Source organism: Bactrocera neohumeralis, chromosome 2, assembly GCF_024586455.1.
Source record: "Bactrocera neohumeralis isolate Rockhampton chromosome 2, APGP_CSIRO_Bneo_wtdbg2-racon-allhic-juicebox.fasta_v2, whole genome shotgun sequence".
NCBI classification, from domain to species: Eukaryota; Metazoa; Arthropoda; class Insecta; order Diptera; family Tephritidae; genus Bactrocera; species Bactrocera neohumeralis.
Window position 1 is genome coordinate 74369841 of NC_065919.1, and position 17153 is coordinate 74386993.

The 17153-nt window shown below is 32.7% G+C and overlaps 2 protein-coding genes across 5 annotated transcripts in view; one reads left to right on the forward strand and one right to left on the reverse strand.

Annotated features, from left to right (window-relative positions):
• LOC126767640 (uncharacterized) overlaps window positions 1-17153 on the reverse strand; it is a 47465-nt gene that overhangs the window by 10566 nt on the left and 19746 nt on the right. Inside the window, exon 2 of the mRNA XM_050485113.1 lies at window positions 1957-2131. Within this exon, the coding sequence (XP_050341070.1) occupies window positions 1957-1993 (37 nt within the window). The 5' untranslated portion in view covers window positions 1994-2131. The remainder of the gene's footprint in view (window positions 1-1956; window positions 2132-17153) is intronic.
• On the forward strand, window positions 1043-17094 carry LOC126767643 (cystinosin homolog). 4 transcript variants are annotated; one of them, XR_007669143.1, is made up of 10 exons: window positions 1043-1418; window positions 14129-14231; window positions 14297-14426; window positions 14655-14837; window positions 14909-15269; window positions 15903-16070; window positions 16187-16304; window positions 16367-16469; window positions 16520-16739; window positions 16859-16921. XR_007669143.1 is itself a non-coding variant. In XM_050485119.1 (9 exons), the coding sequence occupies exons 2-9, from the start codon at window positions 14159-14161 to the stop codon at window positions 16941-16943; spliced, it is 1218 nt and encodes a 405-aa protein (XP_050341076.1). In that variant the 5' UTR covers window positions 1046-1418; window positions 14129-14158; the 3' UTR covers window positions 16944-17094. The 4 variants fall into 4 exon arrangements, 3 of the variants coding, with proteins under 3 accessions (XP_050341076.1, XP_050341074.1, XP_050341075.1); XM_050485119.1 differs by lacking the exon at window positions 16520-16739 and having other exon boundaries at window positions 1046-1418; window positions 14300-14426; window positions 16859-17094; XM_050485117.1 differs by lacking the exon at window positions 16520-16739 and having other exon boundaries at window positions 1049-1418; window positions 16859-17094.

The window sequence follows — 17153 nt, forward strand, 5'->3', positions numbered from 1 at the left end:
TTTGAATTCGCTTGATCCCGTGGCCGATCTTTAGAGGATCTCCGCGAAAAAAGTGTCTGGCGGTGAGAAAGAATTTTTCTGATTTGATCTCAAATCAAAGAATCAAAGAATTGTATTATTACCATAAAGAAATACAGAATATGATCAATGGAATAATTATAATTTTGATTTTTAACTAGATGGCGGCTTCCCCAAAATAAGTCGTTGTCGTTTGTTGTGAAGAAGTTTACCTTTCACAGTTGCTTAAAATATCGAAATTGTTACAAAAATCGTATTCCTTCGATCATTATCTGACAAATATAGCTAAGAGGTCGAGTGAAAATTTCAAATCATTGGGTGCAGCCGTTTTGGAGAATTTTCCACGCTGACTCTGAAAACAGCGTTTCGCGAAAAGCCCGAAAGAGCTTTAGGAGTCCTTTCGAGCGTCCGGAGACGTCTTTCCAAAAACGCTTATACATACATACATATGTATATCCGAAACTATTTGCCCGACCAAATTCAAATTTTCTGAGAATATTTTCAAATATACTATGTACAAATAAATATATTCAATGTCATATGTCGCAAATAGTTGGAGCATATTAATGTAAAAATAAATGTAATAATATTGTAATGAATAACTTCATTTTGACCTAGGTGTTAAGGTTATTTTATAATTTCAGTGCAAATTAAAAAGAAATATATCAAGTCAGCTTTTGAAACCATTAAACAATTTAACTTCGTTTATAGATTATTTAAAATACGTACATATACATATGTACATATGTTTGTATGTACTTATATGTATGTAGCGATGACTTACTGCACACATCTGTCGCTCATATCATTTGATGAATGATAACAATCTACTTTGTATTAAAGTACATACATACAAACTATGTATTTGCAGATATAATTCTAATCAGTTGTAGATTTGGCTTACGTATGCTCTCGGCTGCGCTTTATAATCGGTTATCAGCTCAACAAATCGCTAAAAGTATAAATACTTAACTGTGGCGCATGCATTGAGCACTCTGAGCTGAGTGTACTGTATTGCCCGATTTAAAGTTTTCAACGCTCATGACTTTGCACTTCAGTGTTTCAATTAAAAGCGGTCTCCTCTTGTTACAGACCGAATGCGCCGTTATTAGTCGCGATATAAACGTCGAAGTGATCGGACTCATATGAACGCAGAGACTCGCATTTCGAACACCGTATCGGCTTCAGCACACGTGTGACGATAAATCATTTTTCGCTTAAGTTGCAAAATTTTGCCCGCGTTATTCTCTACTGAGGGCTTATTAGAACTCAACACTTTACTCTGCGCTAATAAATATTAAAGCAATAAAGTTAAAACTTGATTTGTGAATATTTGAATAATTAAACATTTCGGCTTTGGCCTATTAGCAAAATTCCAACAATAGTCGCAGGTGATTCTGGTATGTTTGTTTTCGTTTTCGTTTAAGTTTAACGTATGTTATCCGTTGTTGTTATCCAAAGCGTCGCTTAATATTTCCTGTGGCTATGAGGGGTCGAGCCAGTACAGAAAAAGAAATTCCGATAAGTTTGACAAGTGTTTTTTCGATTTTTGTTTTTTTTTTTTATATGTGTGTATAAAATGTTGTGGGAAATCTTTATTGCTTTTACGTGCTGTGGCGCAAGCTTTTGTCGATTGGTAATGATTTTATGTCGTATTGCTTATTAAAATAATTAATTAATGATATTCGCGAGCCAGCAAATTTCAAAGTGAATAATCAAATTTTGAAAAGAAAGTGATTATAAATATTTATAAATATCAATCATATGTATGTATGTATATAAAGATATGTATTTTATTATGTTACTTATTTATACAAAGTTAACGGTTCATTCACACTACGTCGGTGATAAAAGCATGAATAAGCGTTCTAATTTGAGGATCAAAATGTAAAAATAAACCAAGAACGGTGATATCTCTGTATTATATACGACACTTACATACATGCATATATTCATATGTACATCGTAGATCCATGGTATGGAAAATATCCTTAGGTTTTTTTACTTTTGTAAATATTTAACTGCCGGTATCCCGTTCAGTGGTCGGTAGATATGCGAGTATTAATGTTCAACAAATAAGTGCTAATTGCAAATGCTTACAATCTGAAATGAGCTAAAACAAACACAATTTTTTTAAAAGATGCTTAGTTTACTTTATGTGTTTAGTTTTCTGGATGTTAATTATCCGATTACAGTTCAATTAATTTAAAATTTTAATTGCGGGCATTTTGCTCCTGAAACCTAATCAATAAAAATTGTAATTTCTAAAAGAATTTAAAATATTTTAAAACAAATTTAGCTTACAAGACCTTGTCAACGAAAAATTTAAGATTTTATTATGCTGCAATAAACGACAAAAGCCAGTAAGGAATTATTGTAGCGCGTTTCCAAATATATCCTTTAAAATGATAAAGACAATTGTATGACTTCTAACATGAAACATGAACTAAATTCAGTTATTACAAGGAAATATCTTTCATAAATAGTCATCATACTACGATATCCATTTCTCACTATGAAAAAATTAAAATTGACTTTTCATGCCTTTAGAGTTTTATTGCTTTATGTTACTGTAGAGGGTTATATCCACTTGTGAATTGGAATCCTCCCCAGTGGCCAAGGAAAGCTTACCTTACCACATTTTGCAATTATTTTTAAATTATTGCTGATTTAATTGGCCAATTTTGTTAAAAGTTTTCAAATGTATAAAATGGAAAATAATATTAGTAGGGGGCTATAAATTTATACACAATTTTGAAAAAATTGTTGTTGGATTACAACAAAAATTAATTTACGCAATTACAATTCCCAACGCTATATTTTCGGTTCGTTATAACTTTAAACTTTATGATATAGTCTCTCTAAACTCGTATATATTGGGTAGTCGAAATAGTATTTTCGTATTTCTAATCAAACTTAAACTTATTTTTTGTATATTTAAATAATTAAATAAATAAGCAAACATGTACCATTTTGGTCGACCACTTTGTGCCATTTTTCCGCTAAAAACATTATTCCATCAGTGTAAATCGAAATTTCGAAATTTCCATAACGGAAGCGAGCGAACCATTGTTGTGCTATGTACACGAACTGATACAGCAGCGTCTGCGTAAACTTCAAAAATGTCATTGGTGGCTTGCGTGACATTCTTCCCTTTTTTATAAAAAAAAATTCAAAATATAGCGAATTTCTCCATTATATTCACTCATTTTTGAACAGCTGTAACTTTTTTCAACTTTCCCAACATTTAATTTTTTTGGTTAAATGAGGCTTAAAAGCCTATATGGTATGACATAATTTGATTGGTAGCACTGGAGATATACGACTGCAAGGACATTTATTGACAAAATACGAAAATACTTTTTCAACTACCATATATTTAAAACCTACAAGTGTAGTACTACTGTGATCAAATTAAAAAGTGAATTTTTAATTTATACTTCACGTGTTTTTCGATACGGTAATTTTTTTTTCTGTTGGTAGTACTATTGGGGACATCTATGCTGAAGTTTGATTACAAATACGAAACGACTTTTTCGACTATCCAATATAATGTTCATACGTTTAGAAAAATATTTTTTCTTCTTCAATTGCTTAATACCTAAAAGTTCTACGGTAACGTGTCAGTGGAACAAATTCAAAGCTGTATTATTATGCAAATGTTTTCCAATTACAAAAAAAAAATTCTTTTAAATAAAAGTAATTATTTATTTTGCGGTATATACTTTAATTATTTTGTTAGTTAGAATACTTGATTTTTTTTAATTCTTTAGATTATTGCAAAATATTCTAACATGTATTCTAATCTACGCTAACCACAGTTTGGTTATAAAAATGAACATAGAACATACATACTAAGTATGCATGAATGTACATATGTATGTATGAATTGCAAGTAATCAAGGTAACGGGAAAATAGTTATAAAAATGTTATAACACTTTATACAAGTGAATGACATTAACTGATAATTGATAAGGCAATAGAACTGTTAAAATGAATCAATTTCTTCGTCAAATCGAGGATAATAAAGTGGAGCAATTATTCATACTTGAATGGTTTTATTATATTTGTTTAATTAACAATTTACCGAAATTTAATATACTTAACTATTTTAGGTCTTAATCAATATTAGTGAAACGTAGATTTTATCAGTAATTAATAGCTTGTTTTTCGTACAAAACAAATATACATACATACATATGTATATACAGAAATAGATGGATCACAACTGCTTTAAAAATATGTGATAGGGAAAGAGAAATATTATATGAACTATTATTGATAGGTACTACACTGAAGATTACCAGTCGTTCAGTCAAGAACTGGTACTGGCTCTGAGTGCTTCACTGTTATCCGTTCATTATTGAATTACAAGGAAAGAATATTCCAACAGGAATTGAACAGCGAATATAATATTAAGTATTAATTCCGAAAACTTAAATTATACCCTGAACTGTGCATATCAAAATTGACACAAAGTCAAATATATACCAGCGTGACGAGCTGAGTCGATTTAGTCATGCCTGTCTGTCTGCCATAAACTCCATCTAGTCTCTCAGATCCAACTATCTTTAAGATATCGAACTGAAATTTTCCTCAAGAAGTTGCAGTCAGACCATTATATGATTTAGCACAAACTTATTGATCAAAATTAAGGTAGAGATCTTCATACAATTTTTTTTTATTTTTCTTAAAAACGTTGGATACTAAACCTGTAACGTTTTCAGATTTAGTTATACATATATAGTACCTAGTTGCAATAAGAAATGTGAAGATTAGCAAGTTTAACGATTTTTCTTGTACTGTACAAAGGTGGATCGGATTTACAAATTTTAATACTTTAAACTGACATAACCAAGGGTCTTTATGAGGATACTGTTCCTAAAAACGCGACATATACACATTAATTATCTTTAAGAGAGATATACATACATATACTACTTTTTTTACGCTCTAAGTATCTTTTCTTGGTACTAACACTTCATATAAGAGTATATCAGATAACATGTCGTCGCTTAGAGCACATACTTTAAATAAAATCGAAGAATCGAGTACACACTTATAATAAAAACACCTAAGTTTATAATTTTGAACATATGTAAAATGCGTAGGTGTAATCGTTAAAAACATGATATGGGTCTATATAAAATGATTTCCCAAAGCTCGTTAATAACTCCAAAATATTAGTATTCGCAAGTTACTTCCGTTTTATGTTATATCTTGTAATTATTTGCATTAATCAGTATTATTTTATAGTTTTTAACATAATTAGATATAACAGAATAACTTCTGGTACATATCGTCACCAGAAATGCAAAATAACGTAATATCACATTTCTTAGGTTTACAGGAGAAGCAAAAAACCGTATAAAAAGAAAAACACTAGAGATATTGAAACAAAATTTTCAAATCTTAATTAAAATGAAACTATAGGCTCGAAAATCCTCGCGTTCCTTAACTCCATACCGTATTACTTGGAACATGAAGTCGCTAAACCGAACTCTGGCGGCTCCTTCTTTACCCATTTACCGGAGAGGGAGTTGTGGGTGGAAAGAAGCCGTTGGTGGAGAGGGGCAGTGAGCTATTTCACTGATGGGTCAAAGCTTGAGAGCAAGGTTGATGGAAGGGTCTACTGTCAAGAGCTCTCAATCAACTCCAGTTAAAGATTTTCTGACTATTGCAGTGTTTTCCAGGCCGAAGTTGCAACCATTAAGGTAGTAGTATATTTACTGCTCCGGAGTGCAGCCTCCTTCAGAGAAGTGACCATCCACTCAGAATCAGAGCAGCGATACTGGGCTTGAACGCATTAACAGTGGGTTCAGGATTGGTCAAAAGCCTAACCTGAAGATGGGGTGGAAACAACTCAATACATCCTTCTTGACTGTTCCGCCGAATCGACTGAATAGAAACGACACAACACTGACTAAACCTTGAACCTGAAAATGTATAAAAACGCAAGGCCGTAATTATCAATTGTCTCAACTTTAATATTCTAAATGTTTTTAACATAATGACTTATGGTACATACATATGTATGTATGTAAGTCATTAATCAGGAAGCTGCTTATCACTACATGTAATAACTGCAGGTACCAAAAGAAGCTTGAATGTTAAGGTGTCATAAATTGTATGAACTACTTTATTTGTATTTGAAACCTTGAATCAGAAAATGTATAAAAATACAAGGTCGCAGTTAACAATTGTTTCAGTTTAAATATTCTCTTCTTTTGGAGTGAATTCTTATTTTGATTTTGGAATTGAACTTTTCGTGTTTCACGCTTTGTAGTATTCGCTTTTTAATATGATCTTGCCCTTACCAACGAAATCTTATTAAAAATTTCCAATATGTCCAGCAACATACAAAACAATGTGTCCCCCACACCTACAGCCCCTGTACCTCCTATACCACCACTGTTTCCCCATTTGATTACAAAAAAAAACTTCGCTTTCCGACTTCTCCTTCTTTCTTTATATAAAAATAATTGTTAAATTGAGCTTGTGATAGTTTTTAATAAACGGCTTTTCTCAATGTGGTTCAATAAGCCACTTCTTTAAGGCATTATAATGGGTTGTCAAAAAAGTCTTGCGATATTTTTATTGAATTTTTTTTTTATTGAAATTGAAATGAATTTTTGATGACTCATGCCTAGCTCTTGACCGATGCTACGGCTGCTACTATGCCGGTCTCTTTCGACCAATTCAGCGATTTTATCGCAATTTTCGACGACAGGCCTTCCGGAGCGTGGCGAATCTTCGACCACCTCTACACCAGAACGAAAAAGTTTAAACTATCGTTGTGCGGTGGTCGTAGTAGTACTGTAAAATATGCCGTATTTTCTCTTTATTTTGCTCCATGTTTGCGACGCTATAACTCACGAAAGACTTAAAAGAAACGACAACCAATCAAACACGTGTTAGCGCGTGAAATGAGCTTTCCAAAAAGGTATAGCATGACCCGATGCGACGAATAAAACTAGAACTTCGCGCTAAACTTTTAAATTTAACTGTATTTTAAGACTTAGCATTAGTAAAAATATGTACATATTTTAAAGCTGTTCTTCGAAAGCTCTTTTCAAAAACGTTGCTTTGCGGTGACTCCTATATCTCTGAACTGGATCCACAGATTTCGTTAAAGTAATGTTAAGTATAGTAATTTATCGATTTTAGACCACAATGTTGGCTTTTAATTGTTTATAAAAAATATTTATCTTCGATTAATTACTAAAAATATATATTTAAGAAGCTAGTTTAAAAATTTGATTTAATTTTGATTTTGCGTTTAAAGTTTGGCCTTCTACTTCCAAGCACTCTGAAACGCCTTATTCAAATTTGCATGTTACTGCGAAAATATTCACCGGAACGATATGATTTAGTTACTAAAGTTTATTTCTAGTTCACTGTAAACTAAATAAATATGCAAGTACTTAAAACCGCTCAAATAATAATAACAAGTTATGTTTATTTTATTTAAGTGCATTACTGTAAAGAACCCCTGAAGAACAGATGCAACCTCAGAAAATGACAAATTTGCACTTTGATTGAGCGTAAAGCTGTAAATGAGTGGATAAATTGGTTGGTCCACAATTAGTTGAATCATGGCATTGAGATAAAGTGTTTATTTATTTAAAAAATTAAATTAATTTAAAATTAATTATTAATTAATTAATTTAAAATTACAAAAATATTATTTAATAATTTTTTGTTGCTTAATAACTTGGCGCCACAGAGCAGGTTCACCGTTATGAGGTAATTTTCACACGTACTTGCGTCATATCTAACTCACATTCCACGCAATGCAATAAATTGCTCTTATCAGTATATATGTATATGTACATATGTGACATGTTCTTACATTCCAAAAAGAACTTACGAAAGTGTTACTTTGTTTAAGTGTTATATTCAAAATTAACATAATTCCGGTAGATTTGAACTGCAACGCACAATTCTTCTTTCATTTATATGTACTGGTCTGTTCGCTATTAGCTAATTTGTTGAGCAATGTGCATTTTCTATTTCCAGTATCCATAGGTTAGCAATACAAGTATATATGTAGTATTTTCTGTACTTAAGCTTTTTATGATTGTTTATTTGCTTAACTTTTTAAACCGGCTTATGAATATAGACACTTAGGCACAGGTGTTTTCCAAAGCTACCGAGCACTATATACATACATATATACATAGCTGCATGTACACTTACATGCGTCCGTTTGTAAACCAGAACGTAAAACCGAAACTATAGCGATTCATTGCCAAGAGCGAGGTTAATTAATTAGACTTATTAACCATTTTTCAATTACGTGCAAACATACATATTCACAATGCACTCGTATATGTGTACACACGCCACAGCCATAAAGTTCAACTACCATAAATTTAATACAAGTCACTAATTGCTTTCCAAAGTTAAGGTAAGCCACTTTTTTGAAACTAAAACGAACGTTTTAAATTGAAATCTTTTTTTTTTTGCCAACACTGTTGCGTTAACAATATGAAATTTGAAGAAAATTCCACAAAGTGTTAAAACACCACGTTAAATAACGCTAATTTCGATAAACTCTAATTATACCTCAACAGCTACGCCTACTTTCTACGTGCGTTTGTTAGTTTCATATGTAAATATGATCTAAAATAATAAAAAAACGTCATATTTTTACCCAGGACAGAGTATATTAAGTTTGTAAGAAAAGTACCGGGAAATTGTAAAAAAAACGAAAAATATTTAATTATTCATCAAGATTTATTTTGTCGCCTTCAAAGTAATCCCCACCAGATGTAATACATTTATGCCAACGGTTTCAGCTCCTTCAACGAATCTTGTTTTATATCTTGGACCGACTGAAAACGGTTTCCATACCGATGATTGTTCACTTGTTTGCATGTCAAACTCATAAACCCATGTCTTATCGGCAGTTATAATGCTCTCTAAGAATGCGTGGTCGGAATTCGCACGATCAAACCAGTCAAAAGAGACCTGCTCACGATACTCTTTTTGAACAGAATTCAGATTTATCGGGACGAATCGAGCAAGAACGCATTTTATACACAAAATACGAGTATCCACCAAAATCATTCAAACGGGCTCGCGAGAGATGCTCTCTGCAATCATATCATCTGCATCATATCATTCACTTTTTTAATATTTTCATCAGTTGAAGAGGTCGAAAACGAGAAAGGTCTCGGTAAAAACGGTGTATAATAAAATAACTAAAACAGGCTATATTGAATGTATGTAGAATAAGTTCTTCGGATTTTTATACTCTCGCAACAAAGTTGCTAAGGAGAGTATTATAGTTTTGTTCACATAACGGTTGTTTGTAAGTCCTAAAACTAAAAGAGTCAGATATAGGGTTATATATACCAAAGTGATCAGGGTGACGAGTAGAGTTGAAATCCGGATGTCTGTCTGTCCGTCCGTCCGTCTGTCCGTCCGTCTGTCCGTCCGTCCGTGCAAGCTGTAACTTGAGTAAAAATTGAGATATCTTGATGAAACTTGGTACACGTGTTTCTTGGCTCCATAAGAAGGTTAAGTTCGAAGATGGGCAAAATCGGCCCACTGCCACGCCCACAAAATGGCGGAAACCGAAAACCTATAAAGTGTCATAACTAAGCCATAAATAAAGATATTAAAGTAAAATTTGGCACAAAGGATCGCATTAGGGAGGGGCATATTTGGACGTAATTTTTTTGGAAAAGTGGGCGTGGTTTTTTGTACATATCTCGGAAACTACTATAGCCATGTCAACCAAACTCTACAGAGTCGTTTTCTTCAGGCATTTCCATATACAGTTCAAAAATGAAATCTCGATTATCACTTTATCATGCGAGAGTATAAAATGTTCGGTGACACCCGAACTTAGCCCTTCCTTACTTGTTATAAAATATTTTTCTTAGAGGAGTAGAAAGAATATTCCATTATATCTGCTTGTTTCCGAGCATTAGTTCCTTGCTAAACACTTCGAGATTACAATAGACACCTCTATAATCATAATTTTTTGTTCATTAGGTTATGAGTGACAAAAGCTCAAGTGTTCAATTACACTAAAAAATGCAATAATGATGATCCGATTACTTCATTCATATGCGATGAGTTTCATTCATAAATTACGAGATAGAGAATAATCAAAATCTATAGGATCATGAAATTCGTTCGAGTCATTAATTCCTATTTAATCATTTTACGAAAGATCATAAGCTTAAATTGCTATTGACACTCGATAGAAAGGTCTGTAGGAACATGATCGGAATACTAACTGGTCACTGTCTGGTGGCGACACTCGCCCGCAGAATGGCGCTGACAGATCAAGAAGACTGCAGGTAATGTCTAGAGCAAGGCACCATGGAAACGATGGAGCGTCTTTTCTGCACTTGTCCCGCATTGACAAGAATGTCGCCACGGTATGTTATACAGGAAAAAGTTTCGATAGTGAGGCCATAGAGTCTGCTGAAATTCGCGTCAAGTGCAGGCATCCTCATGGACTTAGTAACTGAACTCTATCTGGTATCGCAAAGGACCAAAACTGGTCTATGCGTGGTTCATTGATCTACCAGACTAGCATAACCTGCCATATGCTTAAACGGCATCTAATAGCTTTGATATAATTAGAAATCAAATCAATGTCCAAAATTTGGAAAGCTGTGTTTCTACCTCCAATTATGGTTAATGAAAGAAAAATTAAGCGTTTATGAAATCTAGGGCACGGGTTCTTATTAAGTACATTTACATATATAATTAATAATGAAATGACAATATCAAATCATCAGTTATCACACGTGTAAAGATTTTGTCCTATATGACGATTTACCCGTCAGGGAAATAATATGTATATGAATAATTTGCATACATCATAACTATAGCAAAGTGTTCTACATATAAAACTCATGATCATATTATTAATAAAAAATTTTCCGACATACTAACATAGAAAAAAGTAATTTTAGTAATAGCAACTTGCATATCGATTTAATAGCACTATAAAATCATTCTAATCTAAGCTACTATACGAAAAATGTATGTGAAATGTCAATTTAATAACCGTTGTTATCAGCTACGTGGTTGGATGAGTTTTATGCGTTGTTTGCAAACTTAATAAAGTGACTAGTGAATATTAGGGATGAGCATCGTACCTGAGTTGAACACGCGTGAATTTAATAAAATAATAATGCTATCCTAAAAGAAATGTCAAACAACAAAATATATTGAAATTTTCTTACTAAAGTGCAAGCAATAATTTTTCACAGTAATTTAGTAACTCAAATCATTCTAATGTTTCATGAATTATTATTAATGTTTAGTAAAGACAGTATAAGTTTTGAATATCAAGTCAGACATATAAATATTTATTTGACAGCTATCAAACAATACTAAAAGTTAACCGAGGAAACTCATATATAAATACATACATATGTATGTATATATTTGCAAGTAGATTAGCTAGAAAAATTACCATCAAACAGTAGGAGAATCAAACATTATTTTACGACGATTCTCCATTCGATTATTAGATTTGAAGTCTGCCTGTCCAACCAATGTTTACCAATCCTAACACGAATTATGGGAATACCATATTACGATTACGTCAAATAAACGTCAATTTCAATGGTAGTTGATAAAATAAAGATTCCTAGAATTGCTAATTGCTGGCAGAATTCATGTTACTGACCTTTTCTTAGAAAAGTAAATAAGCCATCTAAACCATATTAATATATATATCAACACTTGTACTACATAACAAATACATACATATAATGTGTACAAGTCCATATGTATGTACTTCCCCAATCGGCCCCGTATAGACAATGGCACATTGTTGACAAACAGCGATTACATTTTCACTGGCGCAATTAATCGGCGTTTGGTCATTCCAATAAACACTAATATGATAATTTTAGCACGTTCGGTCTCGTTTTCATTCAATAAATGGACGTCGCGGTTATCACGTTTTAAAGGTTCATAGCTGGTGTGCGTATGTATTTATTTATGTATAGAAATATTTACTTTTACAGGGGTGGTTGAATAAAGTTAATCTTATTTTTATTTCGGAAAGCATTTTTTGATTATTTTTGAATTAAAAAAAACTTGGGGACACTATTATGTCCTTGAGTTTTAACATTTCCCAAATGGTCTCGGTATCATCAATGATTAAATCGCTTTAAACATACGTGAAATATTTCACGATTTAGTGCCACAAGTAACCTAAGTTTGTCTATGAAGCATTAATAGGTTATTTTGAGGTTATCACCTCCCAAGAAATGTCAAGGGATTACATGGGTTTACGAGTTTAAAAAATCGAATTTTTTTGAGTAATAGTTTCGGAGATACAGTCTTGAAAAAATGTGCGCTCGAGGCTAGTTAGGCTAAGTGCGCCGTCTTTAAACGCGTTTTTCTCGAAACTGAGTTTTTGAAGTCGGTTCGCAAGATTTCTCGAGAACTACTCAACCGATCTTCATGAAACTTTACACTGGCCTTTGAGATACAATTCTTAAAGACTCGGATGAGAATTTTTTTCGATTACAACTATTTGAAAAAAAAATGTGAAATTTTCACTGAAATTTTTATATTTTTGTAAAAATGTCTGCCAAAAATCCAATTTTCAGTTTTTTTCCTTCGTTCGAGTTCTAAGTTAAAGTTTTAACTAAAACAGGCACCTTTTCACTTTAGATGATCCTGTAAAGAGTTATCCTGCAAACGCGGGCGCATCTTTTTTCCGAAACGTCGCAGGAAATGGCGCCGCAATGGCCGAGTTTAAAATATTTTTTTTCATAAATTGCAGAATTTCTTTTGCTTTTCTTTCTTATTAATGTATTTTTGTAACATTAAAAAATTCTAATGAAATAACCCCTGTAACCCCTTAACCACGGCACAGGCCAAAAGTTTACAATTACTACACGACTATTTCCGCTATATTCTGACTAGGAAGAATTCTGGTTACAGCTGCCTTTAGAGCACAACTCTTGCGTCTCGGTACCTAGATAAGATATAATATTATATATTGAATATATATGAAAATAAAAACCGAAACATTTTACCCAGCGATCACGAATATAACTTCACTTGGAAAAAATTGAATGAAAAAACGAATGACGCCGGTTTGACTTTACTGCTTTACTTACAATAATGCTACAAGAACTCGGAGAATCGTACTCCACCAGTGTTACCGCGATACTTTGACTCTGCACTCCTGAAAAAGATAGTGCTTACAGTTATTTTGTACATCGTCTTCCGATGAATTGAATCTGCTCAATCTCGTCTTGTAATTACTGAACAATTTGTTCAACCAATCTTTAGTAGTAAAAATACATATAAAGATATACATATGTACATATGTATGTAGAAATGTGAACTATATATCTTTATTAGGGCAATCAATAAATGCACTTTCATAAATTCATAAGTGTATGAGCAATCCACACGCACTTTGCTCGTATTAATTGATTCAATTGCGTGGAATTTCCGCACTTAGGCATGAAGCAGTAAAGGAAATTGTTAAAAATAAACACACACACACATACACATGATCTGATTACATTCCTTAAATGTTTTTTTTTCATATACCAACCAAATACTTTATATAATTGCATATTGTATGAAAGTGTTGACAAGAAAATTTAAAATTTATATGAATGTTGTTGTAGTAGGTTCTCAGAAAAACAACAAAAAATTAAGTAGTAATATGAAAGCATTAACAATTAATTAATCAGCGAGAGAGTATTTAAAAGTAATATGAAATACCAAAACAAAAAAAAACATAGTATGTACATATGTCCATGTTTGCATTCTATAAATACTTATGTATGATGAAAACAATTACATTCAAGTGTAGTGATATCGAAATGTTGATAATTTTTACTATAAAGAATGATATTTAAAACAGAACAAAAAAGTTAACTGCAAAAATAAAGTTAGGCTGCCTAGAAACTATAATACCCTTCACGTCACGCCGATCATTTCTGCAGACATTCCCAATTAGCTAACTATGAATGCTTAAATATCGTGACTTAAATCAGCTGAGGTATTCCTCGAAGAAATTTGCAATTTATTTGTGATTTAATTTTTTTATATCATTACTTTTCAATTTGTATAATATTTTAATACTTTTATTTATTTCAGAAAATTCGTGTAATATAGAACGCGCCTAAAATGAAGAGTTCTACTGGTATCTACAGTGTACTTCGGTATACGAAATCATTAATATTTGTGATATCAATATCGGGTGAGTTAGCGAATTGTATATTTCATTGTACTTTATAATTACTAATTGATTCGTCGAACTTCCAGTAGCCTTATTCACACAAACAACCGCAGATGAACGATTCACACGAAGCTCTAACCGAAGCGGGTTAACCGTATCCACACATGATCTCACAATTATAGTAAAAAACACAAAAACATTTGACGTTCTAATCAGGTGAGTCCCAGCAGAATATATGTACATATAAGTATGTAAGCATTCACAGGGTGAGATAATAGTAATAAAACATGTGAGCAACCAATCCAATCGCAAGAAGCGAGTTGAAATTGATCTGCTCATACGACGGTAGAGTTTCGACCAATTAATGACATCCTTCAAATCAAATGACATTCTTTAATATATGGATCTCCCTTCAATTTTTGACACTTTTTTTATATCCCACAGGGATCCATTGGAACAGGACGTATTTGTCCAATTGGTAAAACAACATGAGACTTTAGTAGAATTGGACCCTAACTACTTCACAATCAGTGCATCGAATCCACAAAATAGAACAGTTAGCGTACGAGGACTCCAACTTGGACACCTAGAAGTTACAGCGACGAGCTTACCCGACGAGTCTTGGATGTACGTATGCGCTTCAGTATGAACGAACTTACTTTTTTATTATAATGTACTCATACAATTTTTTTGTACAGTGTTGACGATTTATTTGTACGCATAACTGTTGCAAAGTCGGAGCCGATTATTTACACATCAATCGTGTTCGGTTGGATTTATTTTGTGGCCTGGTCCATCTCGTTCTATCCGCAGATTTTCATTAATTTTAGACGAAAATCTGTAATTGGACTCAATTTTGACTTTCTAGCACTCAACATTGTTGGTTTTACACTATATAGTGTTTTCAATTGTGGCCTCTATTGGGTACCCAGCATACAGGACGAATATGCCAGTCGACATCCACGTGGTATGAATCCAGTTTTATTGAATGATGTCGTATTCGGTTTACATGCGATGTTTGCGACAGCCATTACAATTATCCAGTGCTTTTTATATGAGGTAAGGCTTGGTGAACCATAACACAAACATATCTACTTATTATAAATATAAAAATTAACTTTAGTGCAGTAACTGAATCCTGAACAATGTATATTAAAGTTAAAGTACATATATGCAGGGCCGTAGAGTAAAAACCGGGGACAGAGTATGATTGTAGTGAATTATTGGTTAAATAATGTTACATAGCACCTTGACGTTCGGATAACCCCTGGTCCAAGAGAAATTGTCGAGCTGCATCGATAAGGCATCTGTCTCTATCTGTCTATATTAAGTGAAGGATAACCTCAAGTTCTGAGATATCGGTCTGAAATTTTCCACAAGTCCTTTCTTCCCCAAAAAGCTATTCATGGTATGGAAAACATTATTATATGACAATATACCTTTCCGAAAAAATTATTGCTCAAGGCAACACTACTATCCCCGAACAAATTGTTCAAATGGAAACACTATAGAATATAGCTGTATGTACGTTTTTATTTGGCAGGATATCTTCACGAAATTATGCACAAATGTCCAAAAACAAGATAAATATCTTTTGATAAAAAAAAGTGTACTCGTGACGAAAATTAAAGCTTCGTGCCGCCGAAGTTAACATTTTTTCTTGTTTTATTATTTTCTTGTTTATTATTACAGCGCGCCGAACAAAGAGTCTCCAGAATCGCGTCAGGTATATTAGCCGCAATCGCGATAATTGTTTTGGTTACATTAATTCTAGCCATTACTGGTGTTGTGCAGTGGCTGGATTTTCTATACTACTGCAGCTACATTAAACTGGCGATGATCATCAAATATGTGCCCCAGGTTAGTTAAAAAAAAAATAACAACAAAAACACATTACATATGCCTTCTCAATAAAACGTTATGTCAGAGATTAATTATTAAATTTTACAACATTTATTTGTCTTGAACGTCTGCAGGCGCTGATGAACTATCGCCGTAAGAGCACTACTGGCTGGAGTATTGGTAATATTCTGTTGGATTTCACTGGCGGTTTGCTCAGCATGTTGCAGATGATCTTGAACGCATACAATTATAGTAATTTCTTTTAATTTTTATTAACTTAAAAAAAAAATTATATTCTATTTCAATATCTGCAGACGATTGGGTGTCAATTTTCGGTTCTGTGACGAAATTCGGCATGGGTCTATTCTCCGTGCTCTTCGATGTGTTATTTATTCTTCAACACTATGTGTTTTACAGGTTTGTTTCAAAAGCTTTAAAGTATGTATATTTATTAAGCACTTTTGTAGTGTTGGCCACACATTATTCATCCATCAAAATTAACATACTTATGTACACGCACGTGTGATATCACAAAAGCATAGGCAAACAGATAAATCAAAGTTTGTTCAAGGCAAAAGTTCAATAATTCCTTTAAAATGGCAAAGCCAACTGAACCCACAGCTCCATCAATTCCATACTACAAACATACACACATTGAAGCACCTGCATACTCATACCTTTATAAACGTATGTATATATGCACATAACCATATAATTGTCATATTCATAAAATGCACTTGCTTTATTGGTCGATATTCTATATATATACATAAGTATGTACATAAATGCACAATTTTTGTTTTTAGGCACTCCCAGCAGCTTTCCATCTCTACGACTACTAACGCCACAGAAGTGGTTACAGATAAAGCTGATGAGCAACCGCGCTATTAGTTTTACTTTTTTATGTTTTAGTTTTTGTTTTTAATATTTATTTTGTTAATGCTTGTTAAGCACTCATGTGTAAATGTGTATATTCGCACACTTTTCTTGTACTTAAGATGTATGTATATACAAATAAAAGTATACAATTTAGTACTTTTAAGGACTTCCTTTTATTTCAAACATTTAATTGAAAACTATTTTATTACTTTTCAAGAAATT

Bases quoted from the DNA above. Each gene is read 5' to 3' on its own strand.
- LOC126767643 (XM_050485117.1), top strand. From the start codon at position 14,159: ATGAAGAGTTCTACTGGTATCTACAGTGTACTTCGGTATACGAAATCA. The intron at 14,427-14,654 runs GTGAGTCCCAGC...TATATCCCACAG, and splicing joins ACATTTGACGTTCTAATCAG to GGATCCATTGGAACAGGACG. The intron at 16,305-16,366 runs GTAATTTCTTTT...CAATATCTGCAG, and splicing joins CTTGAACGCATACAATTATA to ACGATTGGGTGTCAATTTTC.